Source organism: Panthera uncia (genome assembly GCF_023721935.1).
Source record: "Panthera uncia isolate 11264 chromosome D3 unlocalized genomic scaffold, Puncia_PCG_1.0 HiC_scaffold_8, whole genome shotgun sequence".
NCBI classification, from domain to species: domain Eukaryota; kingdom Metazoa; phylum Chordata; class Mammalia; order Carnivora; family Felidae; genus Panthera; species Panthera uncia.
The window spans coordinates 78,132,532-78,149,929 of NW_026057586.1; the positions used below are offsets into that span (position 1 = coordinate 78,132,532).

Below are 17,398 nucleotides of genomic sequence, written 5' to 3' on the forward strand. Positions count from 1 at the left end.
TATGTCTGGTTCACGCCTGTACCTCAGCATCCGGAACACTGCCTAGCACAGAGTTGCACTCAACAAATATTCGAATATTTATTCAACATTTATCTATGGGTCTCAGTTACTTTTTTTGTACACCCCCTTTTCCCTCCCTAGAGAAATAAAAGCCATAGACTTTCCATGAATAGGTTTAGCCCCGAAAAAAAAAATATATATATATATATATTTTTTTTTTTTTCATCAGCATCAAAGATGTTAGGTTGAGTACATCATAATTGGTTTTGCATCATTTCCTAATCATGACCACCTTCTTCAGGGGGCAGCATTGGCGTTACTAGGGCAGCTGATTAGGGAGACAATTCAGTGGCTAAGCCTCTCTTCTCTTTTGAAAACTCAGCTAAGAAGTGGGTCAGTATCACCATCTGCACGTATGAAGGAATGTTCATTATGTAAATATTTTTCAAGAACTTGCAATGTCACCTTAACGGCCCCTCCCAAAGACGCCCCCCCCCCATCACTTGCAAATCCTTGGGGGAAAAAATACAGCTCCCAAAGTTTCCATCCACGAATTTGACACAGCTTCCAAAATCGCATGTGCAAGAGTCTACTTTGAGATGCTCGCTCAATTTTGAGGGGCTTCAGGTTCTCTGTTGGAAGCAGGCCACACGTAATTATTCCTATACTGAATTCCAGAACAAAATTCTGCATGTGGGATGCATCTGAATGACTGAATGAAACGTCTCTTAACCTTCTGTTCCATTCATTGTTCTACATCCCCATGAAGAATTACCCTGAGATTTTTCAGTATATGCTTCGTTTTCAGTTGCGCCCCCGGGGCCGTTACATGCACCGAAATGCACGCGAGAGCATCTCCTGCGTTACATGCACTGGAAAGAGGGAGGTGCACTTTGGGAAAAAAGCCGCTAGCGTCTCTCATTTCTGCAACCAACGTTCAGCACAAAACGCCCTAGGACTGCAAGGGCAGGAGGCTATACGAACCATCCCCGGAGAAAAAAACCGCGTTCTTTTTACCTGCCCAGACAATTCGGCAATCACAGCGGCATCATTCACGTCCTCCCAAGCCAATCACGCGCGCGGCCCGGGTAGCACGTGACTTCCGAGTGCTTCCGGCCCCTTGTTGGGTTCTCTGTCAGGTAGCCTTAGCCAGGCGCTAAGACCGCGGCGCGGCGCGGCTACTCTTGCTGTGCGCACGCGGTTGCCCGCCCCCTTTTCGGGATTCAGCCAATAGGAGCCCGTCGCTCCTCAGGGACCAATAGCGAGGAGCCGAGCGAGGACGCCTGGCCCCTCCGAGCGGAGCGGAGGCGGGGCGTGGGGAGGGGTCACGTGGGGCGACGCGGGGTGGCTGCCGGGAGCTGGCTGCACCGAACGCCGAGGGGCCGGCGTCCGCCGCAGTTAATGTGTCCGCCGGCCGTGTAGGGGCCATGCAGCCCGGGCCCCGGGCCTTCCCCGCTGTGCGCCCCGGCCGCCGCGCCCCGCGTCCGCGTCGGCATGGTGAACCTGGCGGCTATGGTGTGGCGCCGGCTCCTCCGGAAGAGGTGGGTGCTCGCCCTGGTCTTCGGGCTCTCGCTCGTCTACTTCCTCAGCAGCACCTTCAAGCAGGTCAGTGGCTGCCCGCCGCCCTCCCACCTTTGCTCTCCCGGCCGCCTGGTTTCCCCCGGCTTGGGGGGAACCCCCTCTGCAGCCGCGCTGCCGGTGTGTCCGAGAGTCCGGTGCGCTGGGACTGAGGATGGACGAAGGGACCTGCCCATTTCGTTGGTGCCCGGGCGAGAAGGAGCTGCTAGGCTAGGGGTACAGGTGGGACTCGAACCCAGGTGTGTCGGCCCTTAGCTGTGGTTATTACCCTTACTGCCATCAGCGTGCCTTCTACCTGCGGGGTCCAGGGCTTAGAGGGGGCGCGCATTTCTTGTTTCATTCTCCTGGCAGTCCTGAGGGATGGGTGTCTCCAGATTGCAGCGGGGGAAACTGAGGCTCAGAGAGGCGGGGGTGGTAAGAAGCCGAACTGCGAGACCAGAGCTTGCGTGCTTCTCCTGCATTTACTTTGAGGGCTCAGCAGTTCATCCGGGAGACCCAGCAGGACCCACGAGGTAACCTGTGCATAACTTGGTTGGATGGAATTTTCTTTTTACCTCCCCGTGGATGCTTTGGTGAGAAATGCGGCCAAAGCAATTGAAAGTTTGTTCGGACGTCCGCTTTGAGCGTTTGGGTTTTTAGAAGGGGTGCGCATACCTCACAGCGTAATCAGGGACGATCCGGTTTATGCTGTTGCTCTGATGTAGTTATTAATAAAAGCTCCTTTTTTGACTCCCAAGGGTCAAGTTCATAAATAAAATATATTAACGAATAGCAAATAAACGAACTGTGTGGTCACCCTAGTTAAATGGGATTGGTGGGAGAGCTGAGTAAAGTGCAGATTAGAGAACGGTACCCCACCTCTTACCTTAGGCAAACAGAGAGGCTGAGTGTTGTGAGCCTTTTATATTGACTGGGACGTGTTGGTGACATGCATGAACTAAGTGCTTCAGGGACTTGTGTTTTCTGCAGCCTCACAGATATTTTCTCGTGGTCACACGTTGTTCCTTCTGTGTCTGGTGGACCACTGAGTGTGATAGTAATCTTGGACTCAGATCTCTGCCTTTCTCTCTGACCCAGTGCTTAAATACCAGTTGTATGCTCTTGATATCCCAATTTATAACTTTAGCCTAGACCTATACAGAAACCCTCAGTTCTTTTATCCACCTGCCTACTTGACGTCTTCTTGAATATGTCGTAGGCTTCTCATCCTTGGCCAGAACAGAACTTTTGATTCTCTACCACCGACACTTCCTCTCCAGTCTTCCCAGGCTCAATAAGTGGCATTACTCTTCACCAGGTAGTCAAGCCGCAAATACTTCCTTTTTTCCCCTCACTCCCCACATCTAAAATACTGCGTCTACCTCCACAGTGTATCCTGATTCTGTTCCTTTCTCATGATTGTCACTGCTGTCACCCTAGGTGGGACTACCTTCGTCTCTTATCTGGACTTCTGCAGTAGCTCACCAGCAGGTATCTGCTTCCTTTCTTGTCTGGCAGTCTGTTTCTCTACCCAGCAGTGACAGGGTTGATAATCTAGGGGGTGGGGGGGAAAAAAAAATCACAGCACTCCCCTGGGTACCAGGGTCACTGCATGGTGAGGTTTTTTTTTTTTTTTTTTTTGTCACTTCAGCACTTCAGGCCAGACTGTTACTGTCTCAGGCCACACCAGGTGACACAATTTAAATTAAGGTTCCTTGCCCATAGATTTTGCTTTATTTTCTTTGTAGTAGGAATCACTAACTGGACATTTCTTGTTCATTTACTTATCTGTCTTCTCTCTCTCTTCCTTCTAGAAGGTAATTTTCTTGAGAACAGGGACCTTGTCTGTGTTGCTCATAGAATCTCACCCCTGAGAATATTGCCAGGCACTTAACGGGCACTCAGATATGGGTTGAACAAACGAGTGAGTCGTGCATCTTTTTAATTGGGATGACTTTTCCTTCCTTCTCGAACTCATTTTTCATGTCTTGACTCAGATGCCGTCTGCTCTGCGATCTTGCCTACAACCCCCGCCCCGCAGCCTATCGAACACGAAGAAACACTTTCACGGTCGCCTCTCTCTATCCCTGCCCATCAACGCCTGGCAACCACTAGTCAACTTTCTATCTCTACAGATTTGCTGTTCTGGACGTGTCATGTAGATGGAATCATACAACGTGTATTCTTCTATGTTTGGCTTCTCTCAGTTCGAAGCCAGTGACTTTAAGTTTTATCCATGTTGTAGTATACATTAGTACTTCATTTTCATGTGTGAATAATATTCTGTTCCAAATACAACAGAACATTATTCACAGTTTAGATGTCCGTCTTATTTGGAAATATGTTTTCAGTTCTCTTAGGTATGGTCCTCGGAGTGGACTTGATGGGCCACACGGTAACTCCATCTTTAACTTTTTGAGGAACTGCCAGACTGTTTTCCAAAGTGGCTGCATCATTTGCAATGACCTTTTAAGAAACCACATTTGTCCCCCCCCCCCAAAAAAAAAGAAACTACACCTGTCAAGTTTTGACGTAGTACTAAAGAAGATCATCTGTAATTATTTGACAACACCATTAAACTATCCCTCCCATTTCCAAAGACACATCTGCGGGAGGTAGATTTTCTTCATATGCTTCAACCCAAACAACATATTGCAACAGATTGACTGCAGAGGGTGATGTGAGAACCCAGGTGTCTTCCATTCTGCCAGACGTTAAAAGGGTTTGCAGAAACGTAAAAGCATCTTCTCACCAAATTTCTTTCTTGTTTTGAAGAAGATTTTTTTCATAGACCAAAAACAAACAAACAAAAAACACCTGTTGACATGTAATAGGTTCATTGTTATTTTTAAATGAATAGATAATTTAAAGTAATTTAAGAATTTTTTTTTTAATTTCCGATATGATGAATATCAATAGCCATGATCCTCATGAACCACCATATCGAGATTCTCCGTGTAAAGAATATAAAGGGTTCTCGGGACCCACCTCGGAGCCCGTTCTGGCTGATGCCGTCTTACATGCACTTGAGTTTGCTTCTCTTGCTCTCTGCTCCCTGCAGTTCTGGTTGCTGGCGCTCCTGTGCGACACGAGGCGCGTGTGCTTCGTTTTGCCTGGCCTCAGGTTCGTCACTTGTGGAACGGAGATGCGGTATAGAATATATGGGGCGGGGGCGTGTGTGTTGGGACTGAATTGAGAAGAGGCCACGAAAAATTGTAAAGCTCAGTATGGTCCCAAGCTCTGCCTCAAGTGAGATCCTGAACTCGTGGAGCAAATGCAGGTGCTGTTTTGCCTAGAGAATAGCTGATTATCCTCTCTTGCTTTGAATTCCTCTTTTCTTTGGTTTTCACGTTAATTAATGCTTTGGGGGATAGTTTAAATTGTAGCGATAGAGATGGGAGCTCAGGAGAAATTAGTGACAGTGGTGGGAATGCCACTGGGGGAGAGGATTGGGTGCCGAGTGACTTGGGTGTGTTTAACAAATGTTCATTGAACCCCAGCTGTGCACTAGGTGCTGTCTGCTAGGTGATGAAGATGGAGGGCAGGGTGGTAAGGCCCAAAGCAGACAAGGTCTTATTCTCCGAGAGCCTGTATTCTGCCAGGGAATAAGGGAGCAGAAATGGCAAATGACCAGAAATGTTGCAGGCTTATGATACGAAGAGAAAAACAACAAGATGTTGTGGTAGAGCAGCAAGGTGGGCCTAACCTTGTGGGGCATTTGAGCTCAGGTGGAAGGGTCCTTAGAGGTCCTCTTATGTAAATAAATGTCCTCCTGATGTTCCAGTAGAGCAGTTCCTGTAAGTTTCCGGGCTGTGTGCATAACTCTTTGAAAATATGTTAACATCTTTAGCTTTAACGTAATTAAGTACGTAAGTTGCGGTAGACTAAGAGTGTAAGTTCGATATTTCTGAAGTGTCATACATCCTAAGAGCTGCTAATGTTTTTGTTTTGTTGTTCACTGATTATCAAGATATAAATATTTTTCAGAAGGTTTGTCAAGTACTGCCCAGGGTAGAGGAGGAAGACAGTGACCTGTAATTTCATCAACCGTGGGACATTTATCTCATTTGACCATTATAACCTCTGTAAAATAGGACAGTTATTGAAGTACTCCTTTTTAAGTCAGGCTAAGTAACATATGTTAGTAATAAAAGCATTATAGTAACTCCTTATAATTTATGAAGAAAGTTCAGATGTTATTTTGTTTTGCTCCTTTTTGTTCCTGCTCTTTTCTTTGTACCCTAGCGTACCCTGTGTGGACATCCATTGTGGTTAATTGCACTGATTTCTGTGCATGCTTCTTTATCGACTGCTCTGGGGACTCCTTGAGAATAGAGAGCCTGACTGCCTTTGTCTGTATATCCTTAATGCATCGTAAGGACTTGTTACCTTTGCGGAGGGAACACACACACACACACACACACACACACACACACACACAGGTGCATGCACGTGTGTATATATACAGGCCTAGAATTGAGACAACCTAGTAGGGTAGATCAGTTTGGTAGGGGCTTAAAACCATGGAAGGGATCCCTTCAGTGCCCCTCCCCCCCACGCTTGGTGAGACTGGACCCTCAGAAAAATGAATGTGTGTTAATTCATTACATAAGTCACCATGTGTTACACTATCTCTTGTATAGCTTTTTTTTTTTTTTTTTTGATTGTACAACTCTTACCCAGTCTTTTTGGCAAGGTCTTAAATATTCATGTTTGAAAACAAGTTCAAGTGCTGGAAGAATTGCCTTCCTGTTTACCAGGAGTGTAGTTATGTGGAAGAGGTCCTTCTGGGGTGCACTTGGCTGTGAACACTTGTTTTCTTTCGGGAAGACTAACAGGATAGTTTGAGAGTAATGTTAGGAGTACTCTTAATCTTGTTGTGAGATCCAGTGTACTTTGACCAGCTGCTTACTAGTCTAAATGGCTATTAATTTAGGGCAGCATTCGAAGCTCAGTTTCGATTGGACATAGCTTGACTATGCAGTTAACTGATAGGGTCCCAGCAGAGCAGAGGAATATAAATGTCCAGGTAGTTAAACTGTATGTAGCTAAGTAATTTGCCCCATATTCCCAAGGCTTCTGCACTTAGCCCCTCTTCTTGCACCAACCAAGGAGTATAGATGTTGTTTATATATAACCCATCCTGTTCCTGCCAGTGCCAGTTTTTGCCTATAAATGAAACAAAAGGGAGAGGCAGAATAGAAATTAAAGCCACTAAGTGTGACTGTTGTGCACTTAGTAAATTAAAGAACAAAATCCAGTACTGGTGCAGTGGTGGTAAAATTGCAAAATGCTGGTGATGTTACAAATGGTGTTTATAACTTTGGGGAAGTTATTTGGCGCATATAGCATTAACTGGTTTTGATAATTATTACTACAAGTTATTGAAGAGAATAAACAAACTTTATTGCAATGCTACCTCTGATAACAAAGGTGTTATTCTGTAGAAGATGTGTTTACTAAATTATGGCATGGGAACGTGATGGGTTATTATATAGCCTTGAAGATGTTCTTGTCAAGATAATGTAGGTACTTGGATGGCTTACCATCCAGTTAGTGTCAGGAAGAGTTGAATGCAAAGCCTCCTACTTTGTAGTGTAAACGCCAGGGTCACAGGCTAGAAGTCAATGTATAAATATTGATACAGCTTTGTTTAAGCAGTGGGATTGTGGGCAGTTTTTGTCTTTAATGTTGGTAATCATGCTTTTTTAAAGTAACATTTTTATTTTGGGGCAATTACAGATATAAAGAAAAGTTTCAAGGATAATACAGACTTCGTGTAGATCCCTCAGTGTCTTCTCATTTTAGTGATAATTATGCTTCTATCATTTTATTTTAAAGTGAAGATATCCCAAAGATGACAAAAGGTTAACAATCACCTTTGTCCCTTCCACGTCCATAGCGTATCTTTCCATACTTTTATCTCAGCTCTTACAAACTTGTATGTGTATGTTATTATAATTGTTATAGTGTGTGATAATATGCATGTTCTTTTGTAACTCGCTGGTATCACTTAATAATATATTGTGGGCATCCAGTGGTCTACACACAGTGGTCTCTGTATTAAAATCAGCTGGGTGGTTTTACAATACTGATTCCTAGGTCCCATTCACAGAGATTTTTACTCAGTCTGAAGTTGGGCTCAGGAATCAGAATCTGTTTTAAAGACCCTGTATAATTTAATGTGCAAGTTCAGATTTAAGAACTTACTCTAGATAAGTATGTATCATTCACATCTGAGTTGTTTGTAGTGGCCAAAGCTATGCCAGTGTTTTTCAGTCATTTCTCCGTTGGGTTTCTAGGTTTTTCCTACCATGTAAACGGTGGTGTAGTAAACATCCTGGTGCATCCTTACACAGTGGTACTTTCTATAGGATAAGCTCAAAAATGTGTTTATGGGGCGCCTGGGTGGCCCAGTCAGTTAAGTGTCCGACTTCAGCTCAGGTCATGATCTCACGGTCTGTGAGTTCGAGCCCTGCGTCGGGCTCTGTGCTGACAGCTCAGAGCCTGGAGCTTGTTTCGGATTCTGTGTCTCCCTCTCTCTCTCTGCCCCTCCCCCGTTCATGCTCTGTCTCTCTGTCTCAAAAATAAATAAACGTTAAAAAAAAAATTTTTTTTTAAATGTGCTTGCTGTGCCAAAGGAGTGGATGTGGATGTGTATTATTTTTTTTAATTAAAAAAATTTTTAATGTTTATTTATTTTTTGAGAGAGAGAGAGACAGAGTGTGAGCAGGGGAGGGGCAGAGAGAGAGAGAGAGAGAGAGAGACAGATTCTGAAACAGGCTCCAGGCTCTGAGCTGTCAGCATACAGCCCAACGTGGGGCTCGAACCCATAAGCTGTGAGATCATGACCTGAGCCGAAGTCAGACGCTTAACTGACTGAGCCACCCAGGCGCCCCTTTTTAAAAATTTTTTTTAATGTTTATTTTTGAGAAAGAGCACATGCACAAGTTGTGGAGGGGCAGAGAGAGAGGGAGACACAGACTCCGAAGCAGGCTCCAGGCTCTAAGCTGTCAGCATAGAGCCCAACGTGGGGCTGGAACTCACAAGCTGTGAGACCATGATCTGAGCTGAAGTTAGACACTTAATCGACTGAGCCACCAAGGTGCCCCTGTGGATGTGTTTATTTTAAATATTAATAGCTTTTTTCCAGATTGCTTTCCTAAAGAAATCTCAGTAACTATAAAGATCTGTTCCATTGTTTTAAAGTATATATCATTTGCCATCAAACTTTCAAGGTTAGTCCCTTTCGCTGGTGACACGTGATAGATCATTAATGGTAAAAGCCACAGAATTCTATTAAAAAGGTAGAATGTTTAAAGTATATAAAAAGCCTTGGGAGAGAGTCTTATATAATTGTTTTGTTTTCCAACAGCAGGTTAAAGGATTCAGAAGATGGCTATCTCATGCTTGGCTTGTCTTCTGGTACTCAGGTGCCTTCCCCTTAGTTTCTGTAATAGTATAGGAAAAGCAGTTTTGAAAGCTCGGCTGCAGCTTGGAGGCTAGGAGAGAAGGTGCAGGGGCTTGCCTGTAGAGCAGCAAGTCCCTTTGCACATGTAGGTAAAGGGCTGGCCGGCAAGGATGTCTTATGTAAAGAAAGGTATGTTGTAAGGGTTGCATACTCACTGTTTTTTCATAGGAGAAATTTGCGAGTTGACATGCTTCTTCTTGCCCCTAAAACCAACCTCCCAATTCAGTATCCCCTGAGTTTACCACTGAAGTACTCGTAATGGAAGTGACCTTGTGCTCCAGATGAGTCCAGGTATTGTCTGAAATGACCATTGCAAAATTTTGTGAAGTCTCCTCTTCTATTTTAAAAGTGTATTCACATTTTACCTTTTATTCCACAATGTGTTTGTTTTGATATAAAAATAAATTATTTTATCGATGGCAAATCATTTAAGGTTTAAGACTTTTTCCCTCCAAAGTTTTGCATGGAATTAACACTTTCATACATGTTTACAATGTGCATGTAATCCAGGGGCCGTTAATGTAATTATGCCAGTTTTGAAGCATAGCCTTATTTTACTAGTTTTCCTACAGGTTTATTTTGCTTTTTATATTATGACTTTGGCTCAGACTTTGCTCATATGGGGGTGGGGGTGACGGTTCCTGTTGGGCAAGCTTTTTTATATTGTTTCTGTCTTGTTATTGTAGTTTGTATGAAAAATTGGCAGAAATGCAAGAAACGGTACTTTAACCTTTCTGTTTGTCGTCTCTGTAGGAGGAGAGGGCAGTGAGAGATCGGAATCTCCTCCAGGTTCAAGACCACGACCAGCCCATTCCGTGGAAAGTGCAGTTTCACCTGGGCAACAGCAGTCGGCCTGGCAACCAGTGCCGGAACTCCATTCAAGGGAAGCACCTCATCACGGACGAGCTAGGTAGGGCTGGCTCCCATCCTCTCTGCAGCCAGCGATGGATTCCAGTGGGAGTCCATCGCTTGGGTTTTATACAGAGCCTTGTCCCTTCCTGCTCGTTTCCAGCATTTCTCACATCTCTGTGTCTCATACCTTACTCATCATTCATAATCCCCCTCACTGTCAGAGAAGTTTGGTCCTGATAATTCTGTCTCTGAAGCATTGGACCCTGCACCGGTCCCTAGGCTGCTTCCTGCCGGTCTTGTCCTGGCCCCAGGATATTCAGATCTTGCCAGTGTTCTCTTCTCTGAATGGTGAACTCTACAGGGTAACCAGCATTCCTCCTTGGTGACCTACATACTATCCCCATGGTTCTGGCACTTCGGAAATGTGCTCATTGACTAACTGGGTGATCTCACGTGAATTATAAACATATTCCAAATGTGTTACTCTTACAGTGAAAATGGCTGCCTGTCTGCCTGGGGGTTTTCTCCCACAGTTTTCTTGCCTCCTTTTAGTCTACAAGAAAGGCGATTCCTGTGCCGTTGAAGTAGTTGGATTAGACCACTGCTCGAGGGCTCACTACACGAAGGCTGGCCCGGTCTTCCCAAAGAGGGTCTCTCATGAATGTACAACCTGCATTAAGTGAGCTCTTAACTGCATGCCGGGCACTGGGCTAAAACCTCTCTTTCAATATCTCATCTGATTTTTGCAGCAGTCCTGTGAGGCGTAGGCATTGTTCTTGTTACTTAATAGGTGAAGACACAGGCACCAAGGGGCTAAGGAACTTGCCTACAAGGGCAAGGACTCTTGTAAACCATGATCAGGATACCATGATTACATCAAAAAAGTAACACTTTTCCTTAATGTCAACTATCCACAAACAGTTTTTCAGAGTTCCCTGCTAGTTCTACAGACTTTTTTTTCTCTTTTCAGTTGGTGGTTTGGAGATTATGCGGTTGGTTTGTTTGCAAGAGTAACTTGTGCTCTTATTTCAGGGAACCTGAGCACAAGTGGGTTGTGACTCTGGCAGTACTGAAATTGACCCAGGCAACCTTGAATTAGAAAACTCCTCTGTACACACTGACCGACCAAAATGCAGATGCTCAGTCTTTAACATGACAATGGCCGTGCATTTATTGTTTCTTCAAAAAAGTTTGCGTTCCCAGCAAAATAGAAAATAAATAAATAAAACCTTGACGAAAAGATCTCAAAGGTATCAGACCGGATGAGGTTATTTGGAATTGAAGGAAGGGATCAGAGGCAAACCACCCACCTACGGTGGGAGAGCTGGACAGTTTTGCACAAAAATGCACTGATGCTCCAGCAGTGATTGCCAATGTCAGCCGCCACCTCTAAGATCACATTGAGAAGGCAAATAATACCGCAGATAGCTTCTTTTTGTGTTCTGTTTTGTTTCTTAAAATTTGGCAAAGGCAATTTACTTCCGTAAGGTGATAGAGCCAGTCAGTGGGCAGACCCCGGGCCAGGACTGAACTTAGAGTCCAGTCCTTTTTTGCTTGGAGACTGTTTTGTTCGTATGACACCCAGTGAGAAAACATGAAGTCTTAACCCCCTGGGTCTCCTAGTTAACATTAGGTTGTGAGTGACAGCCGTTTTTTGTTGTAGCTAACAAACGAATAATTTCCCTCTGATTAATTCATGGGAGACAAAGACTCTCAGATTTCTTAAAGTAAAAAGTTCCAAGAATCAATCAATAAAAATCCAGGAGCCATAGTCTTTATTGTACCTTTACGACTGTGAGAAGCAATAAACAGTACAAAGAAAACTTGGAGGAATTTATGTCTTTCAGCAAGCAGGTGCCACCGCAAATATTTCCAGGGTAACAGTTATTAAATAAGACAACCAATTAGAATGGCAAGCTTTTCCAGGGTTAGGAGTTAATTTCTCAGTCAATAGCAACACACTCTGAGGTTGTGATCTTACTGGACTCTTTGTTGGAAACAACATTTGCATGAATAGATTTACGATGCAAAAGGAGAAATCTCGATTAGCTTTATTTTACCAGCAGTCAGGAGGACCTGTGGTTTCAAGGCTAACTACGTGCAGCTGGCACTGGGGCGCAAAAGGCACGCAGTGGTGCTGACACAACACGGGAGAGAGAAAAGGGCAGAAAGATAGTTTTCACAAGTGGAGTTTAGGTTACATTATATTTTACGTCTTCCTGACACAGAGGTAATAAGGTTGGAGGGTAGTTATTTGGGGCAGAATTTTGAGAAACACGCTGGCCTGTTTGACTTTTGTTTGTTTGTTTGTTTATAATCCCAGTGGGGAAAATGAGTAAGAATAGTTGGGAATCCCAGAAACATTTACTATGGCGTTCAAGGCTTCTTTCAACATGGAAGACAGAATGGCATAGTTAGAAACAGCAACACAAAGTTCCTAGTTCTCAGGGAACTGGGGTCTGGTTCTTTCCAGGCTCCAGTTTTCCAGGTGTTAGGTGCGGGTCCTCTGAGTCTCTTCCATTGTTATTTTACTGGTGCCTCCTGCTCCTGCACAGACTGTGTTTTCCAGAGTAGTTTCAGAAAACGACCTTGTGCTTCACCGAGTCTCATTGTCTGAGGATTAAGAAGCTGGGGCATTTGGAAAGGAATGACGCTAGCGACAGCTTCTCCACACCTTGGGCACCTGTGGGCACCTGTGGGCCCGGGTGGAGACCTGGGGGCTGGTTGCACACACCTGGGAGTTTCCCAAGGGCCATGTGGTGTCCCTCGTGCACTTTTCTTACATTTTTCTGTCCCGCTCCCAGAAGGTTGTAGAGAAATGTCTGTTTAGCAGCTCTGAACAATAAATTGGTTTTTGTAAGGAGATTCTTTCCTTCAAGTTGAGGATGGGTTTGATTGGGGTGGAGGGAGTGTGTACAGATGATGGGATTTATGAGTGGAGGGAATTAGGATTTTTCTCCCTTGGGTGGTAGAGAACTTGTATTCCCTAACGCTGAGGGCTAGTTGAGTCCCAGGCCTATATACTTACAAACAGCCTGAATCAATTTATGAAGATTAGGTAGGACTACGTTTTAAAAAAAATCTTCCAAACTACTGAGTAAATAAATGCCAGGCATTTAAAATATATTTGTAAAGGGGGAGGGTTGGTTGGTTTTTTAATCCAGACGGCTCCGACTTTCAGGAATGAATGCCTTGGTTTTTTTCTATTTTCTGTCTTTTTTTTTCCTTTTCTAAAAACAATGCCATTTTTCTTCGATCACAGGTGAAAGAGTAGCTTACGTTGGTTAGGTGTGACTTGACGTGGTGATTAAATCAAACACATGACAGCAGACCGAAAGGTCGCTTTAGGTGGGTTAGAATGTATAGCCTGCTTACAACGTGGGAGTCCATGCTGCCTGTAAACGCCGCACGTAGAAAGCTCTGGTCCCCTTGTGTCTGACTCCTGGCCCTTTGGTGCCTGGGACGCTCCAGACTCCACGTTCTGTCTCTGCGTTCTCTGTGCGCAGTACCCTCATTGTGGTCACCCCGGTAGCGAGGTGCGAGAACTGCCGGCTTTGTACTCAGGTGAGTCTCTGACTTCCAGGATACATTTGTGAAAGGAAGGATTTGCTGGTGAACGGCTGCTGTAACGTCAACGTCCCCGGCACGAAGCAGTACCGCTGTGACGGCTGCCTGCCCAACGGCTGCTGCAGCGCTTACGAGTACTGCGTGTCCTGCTGCCTGCAGCCCAGCAAGGTACGCGGAGCCGCTCCCCTCCACGTCCCCTCCTCTCTCTGTTTAGGATGGGACTTCATGACAAGCACTGACGTCTCCACGTGCAGCTGTTCTGAAGGTAGAACTGAGAGGGCACCTGGGGATCTCAGTCAGTTAAGCATCCGACTCTTGATTTCAGCTCAAGTCATCATCTCACGGTTTGTGGGATTGAGCCCTGCATTGGGCTCCGTGCTGACAGTGCGGAGCCCGCTTGGGATGTCTCTCTCTTTCTCTCTCTCTCTCTCTCTCTCTCTCTCTCTGCCCCGCCCTTGTGGGCTCGCTCTCAAAATAAATAAACATTAAACAAAAAAACGCCGAGGAGGGAACTTTGAGATGTCAGAAATTGTTGCTGTGAAGAAAGGTTGACAGTGAAAGGAGGTTCCCAGTTAGTTTTGCAGGATGGACTGATGTATTGCTCATCAGATACCTGACGCATAGGGTATAGGGCTCGTGTGCGTTTGAGCTTGCTGTCTCCCTCCCCACCCCCCTTCCATATCAGCAGTCTCTTAGTTCAGGAGAAATATCCAAGGTTACCTTGTGTTGCTGAGTCCGAATTTATTACAGGTACTAACTTTTGTTTCCATAGCAACTTCTCCTGGAGCGCTTCCTCAACCGGGCAGCTGTGGCATTCCAGAACCTCTTCATGGCCGTCGAAGATCACTTTGAATTGTGTTTGGCCAAGTGCAGAACCTCATCCCAGGTCAGAAGCTGTGATGCCTCTAGCTGGGGGATGGGCGAGTGGGAGTCAGGGTTTAGAAGAAAACTCGAGAATACGCAGTGGAGGCCTCTTGGCAGAGTAATAATGGAGAAGAGATTTAAGCGAAGCAGCGTCGAGCTTTGTTTGGTGCAGTGATAGTATTTAGAATGTCAACAGGAGGTTGCACACATTAGGGAAGTAAAATATTTATATTAAATCAAGGTCTAATCAGCTTGCATCTCCCCTATCTGATTGGCATGTCTGCACTTCAAGTGGGAGCTTAAAATTATTTTTAAGTCTGGGTGGAGTCCTCGCAGTCCGGTTCCTGAGAGCAGTTCTCTCCCCGTGTCTTTGACTGAAATGTGACTAAGGCTTTCCAGCAACCACTTGTTCAGAGGAAGTAGTAATTTGTTCTGGGACAGAGTTGTGGTTTATTTTAGGATTTGAGGGGGCAGGGCAGGTGGGCATTTAAAAATACACGAATCAATCTGCGGGTTGTCGAGCTCTCGGTACTCAGTAGCATGCTGTCAGTAAATGCTTTGCTCTTCGGGCACTCGGCGCTGCACCTGCCGCGGCAAGTGTCTGCACGTCTGTGCCTTTGCATCGCTCTGCAGCCTTGGCTCTCAGCTTGTGTGGTCGGGTGTTGTTGGGGCTCGGGTCGTAAGATCAGCAGGCGTGTATTGTGCAAGCACGCTTCTTCTGGTTTGTGTCCTTGGTGTCTCCAAGACTGCTGGCTTCGTCTGAGATAGACTTGTCATTCTCTGCGACTCTCGTACCCTTGGCAGATTTCTGTAGACCACCTTTTGATTTTATGCCACTTTGTCCGTCTCTGGTCTGCTCTCAGAGCACTCAGAATCACTGGGTAAATATTTCAGGGATTATAATGAGCATTGGAAAACATGAAGAAATTCCTGATGGTCTTGTTTTGCTGGAAGAGCTTTCCACTTGAATGGGCTTTGAAGGAAATGTGGAGGAAGGCTGAACACATGACTCATTTTGATTCAGATTCTCTCTCATTCTGAGAAGTGGTAGAAAAGGCGGAATATTTTCTTTCCTTAACCGATAAAACCCAGACGCTATTTCCAGTCTTAAGGGAAGATGCTAACTTTTCTAACTATCTTTTTATTGCAAAGAGAGAGATCCTGGTTCCCGGTTGATTGCAGTATCCCAAAAAGGAGATTTGCTGCGTCTATAAATTGGATTAATACTTACAATTTAGCTGCTAAACATTGGTTTTGGGCTAATTAGTGAACTCCAGACTAGCCAACAACTCAAGTTGCTTGTATGAAAACAAACTGCTGGAAAATTAGCCATCGGGGATGATGGTCTGTTAAGTCACACTCTCCGTTTGCTTAGCCAGATGAGGCTTATGTGGTATTGTGGGGCTGGGGTCATGTGCCAGACCTCGAGGTACATAAACCTTCATGAGAGCCACGTGAAGTGGTATCTCCTTCGTCTCTGCAGGGCTCAGGACCAGGAACTGCATTTCTTTGGAGCACAGAAGTCAGGAGCAAAGCACCCACTGGATCTTAATCTAACTTAAAATCATTTGCAAAAAAAATGATTGTCTCGAATTGCCCAGGTCATAGCTAGGCTGTTTAAAAAGAAAAAAACCAAAACAGCAAAAAAAAAACCCCTCACTGTTGACGTAAAAAGAAACAGTCACATAGTGATGTTCTGCCCATTTTCATGCTCTTCGTTGGCATTCTGTGTTGAGCTTCCACCTTTGTTTCAGACAAGTGCCTTGGAGCCTTTTGGTGGCATTTGGAGATGGCCTCGTCCAGGCTCCTGCAGGAGGTGACTGCCCGCAGTCCTGCTCTGATCTCCACTGTTCCTCGAGGGAGAAATGTGAAACTCTGCTCTCTCTCATGGCGCTCTTATCTTCCCTTTTGCCAACAGAGCGTGCAACACGAGAACACCTATAGGGACCCCATAGCCAAGTATTGCTACGGAGAGAGCCCTCCTGAGCTCTTCCCTGCGTGACGGGCACAGAAGACGACCCACGGGCGACCAGGCACCGCCGAAGAACTTGTGGCCCGAAGCCACGCTCCAGTGATCTCTAGTCCGCTTGGAAGAAGAGGGTCTTCGTGCTTTGACCTTGGCTTTGACCACTTCTTGTGTTGTACTTTTGGCCTCACTCTCTACTGGGCTTTAACCCGTGACACTGTTCTGTAAAGCAGCTTGGAAACGCCAGCAAGTCACGTTCAGGAACAGACTACGGGCGAGCTCGTGGAGGCGTGGGCACTCGGGGACACTTCTACCATGGTAGACTCATGGAACCCTTCACTGTAAAGTTATTTATTGCATTTCTTTGGAGTAGTGGGAAAGTGATGATGTTTGATAGGGGAGGATGCCTTGCCTTGATAGTTGAATATATTCAAGGAAATTCTTATTGTCGTCGTCGTTTTCTTGTGTTCTTGAGTTTCATGAGCTAAGTCATCCCTTCACCCAGATGAAGTGTTTCGCCCCTCTGAAAGCGCGTGATCTCTCAAGGTAGTTATTTTTGGTTTTGTTTTCACAGCATCTTCGGGTGTGGGCTCTGAACACCATATCCTGACGTGTAAAATTGCCGATAGCTCAAAGGATACTATTCCATTCCCGCTCCGTACCGTGTTCCTAGCAGGGGGCACCGGGTGCCCTCAGGTTTTCTCGTAGTGGTATTTGAATATGCTTGCTTACCTCTCTGTGAGCACTGTTACGACCAGAAGTTCGGGCTTGTTGTTCTGGAGGATTTTGTTCTCGTTTCCCATGCCGCCGTTGAAATGATTGTACTCCGCTCAGCCGTGGCACGCTGGGAGCCTCAGGAACGTCACCGCGGCCTCCTCTCCTCTCCTGTTGTGGAAGCCTGGTATCAAGGTGATTGCTACGTGGAGACACATCTAGCAACTGGCTGTGAGAGTCATCCTCATTGCTGTCAGCTTCGGGACACATAACAGGTTCAGACCTTCACTTTCCTTCTGATTTGCAAGGAAGAAGAAAGCCCGGGTTTCTGTCAAGGTTCTGTAAGAGACTTACTCCTGCCCTCAGTGGGACGAGTCCGTGAATGCTGGACATGCGGCTGTGCGTCC

General features: G+C 45.5%; 1 protein-coding gene across 4 annotated transcripts; it reads left to right on the plus strand.

The window, feature by feature from the left end:
* Positions 1 to 1,322: 1,322 nt before the first annotated feature.
* Positions 1,323 to 16,720, plus strand: SPRING1 (SREBF pathway regulator in golgi 1). 4 transcript variants are annotated; one of them, XM_049619902.1, is made up of 5 exons: positions 1,323 to 1,541; positions 9,782 to 9,938; positions 13,464 to 13,615; positions 14,220 to 14,333; positions 16,230 to 16,720. In XM_049619902.1, exons 1-5 carry the CDS (start codon positions 1,428 to 1,430, stop codon positions 16,311 to 16,313), a joined length of 621 nt encoding a protein of 206 aa, XP_049475859.1. In that variant the 5' UTR covers positions 1,323 to 1,427; the 3' UTR covers positions 16,314 to 16,720. The 4 variants fall into 4 exon arrangements, with proteins under 4 accessions (XP_049475859.1, XP_049475861.1, XP_049475858.1 ...); XM_049619903.1 differs by having other exon boundaries at positions 1,329 to 1,605; XM_049619904.1 differs by lacking the exon at positions 9,782 to 9,938 and having other exon boundaries at positions 1,323 to 1,605.
* The last annotated feature ends 678 nt before the right edge of the window (positions 16,721 to 17,398 follow it).

Bases quoted from the DNA above. Each gene is read 5' to 3' on its own strand.
- SPRING1 (XM_049619901.1), top strand. From the start codon at position 1,495: ATGGTGAACCTGGCGGCTATGGTGTGGCGCCGGCTCCTCCGGAAGAGG. The intron at 1,606-9,781 runs GTCAGTGGCTGC...TCGTCTCTGTAG, and splicing joins TCAGCAGCACCTTCAAGCAG to GAGGAGAGGGCAGTGAGAGA. The intron at 9,939-13,463 runs GTAGGGCTGGCT...TCTGACTTCCAG, and splicing joins CCTCATCACGGACGAGCTAG to GATACATTTGTGAAAGGAAG.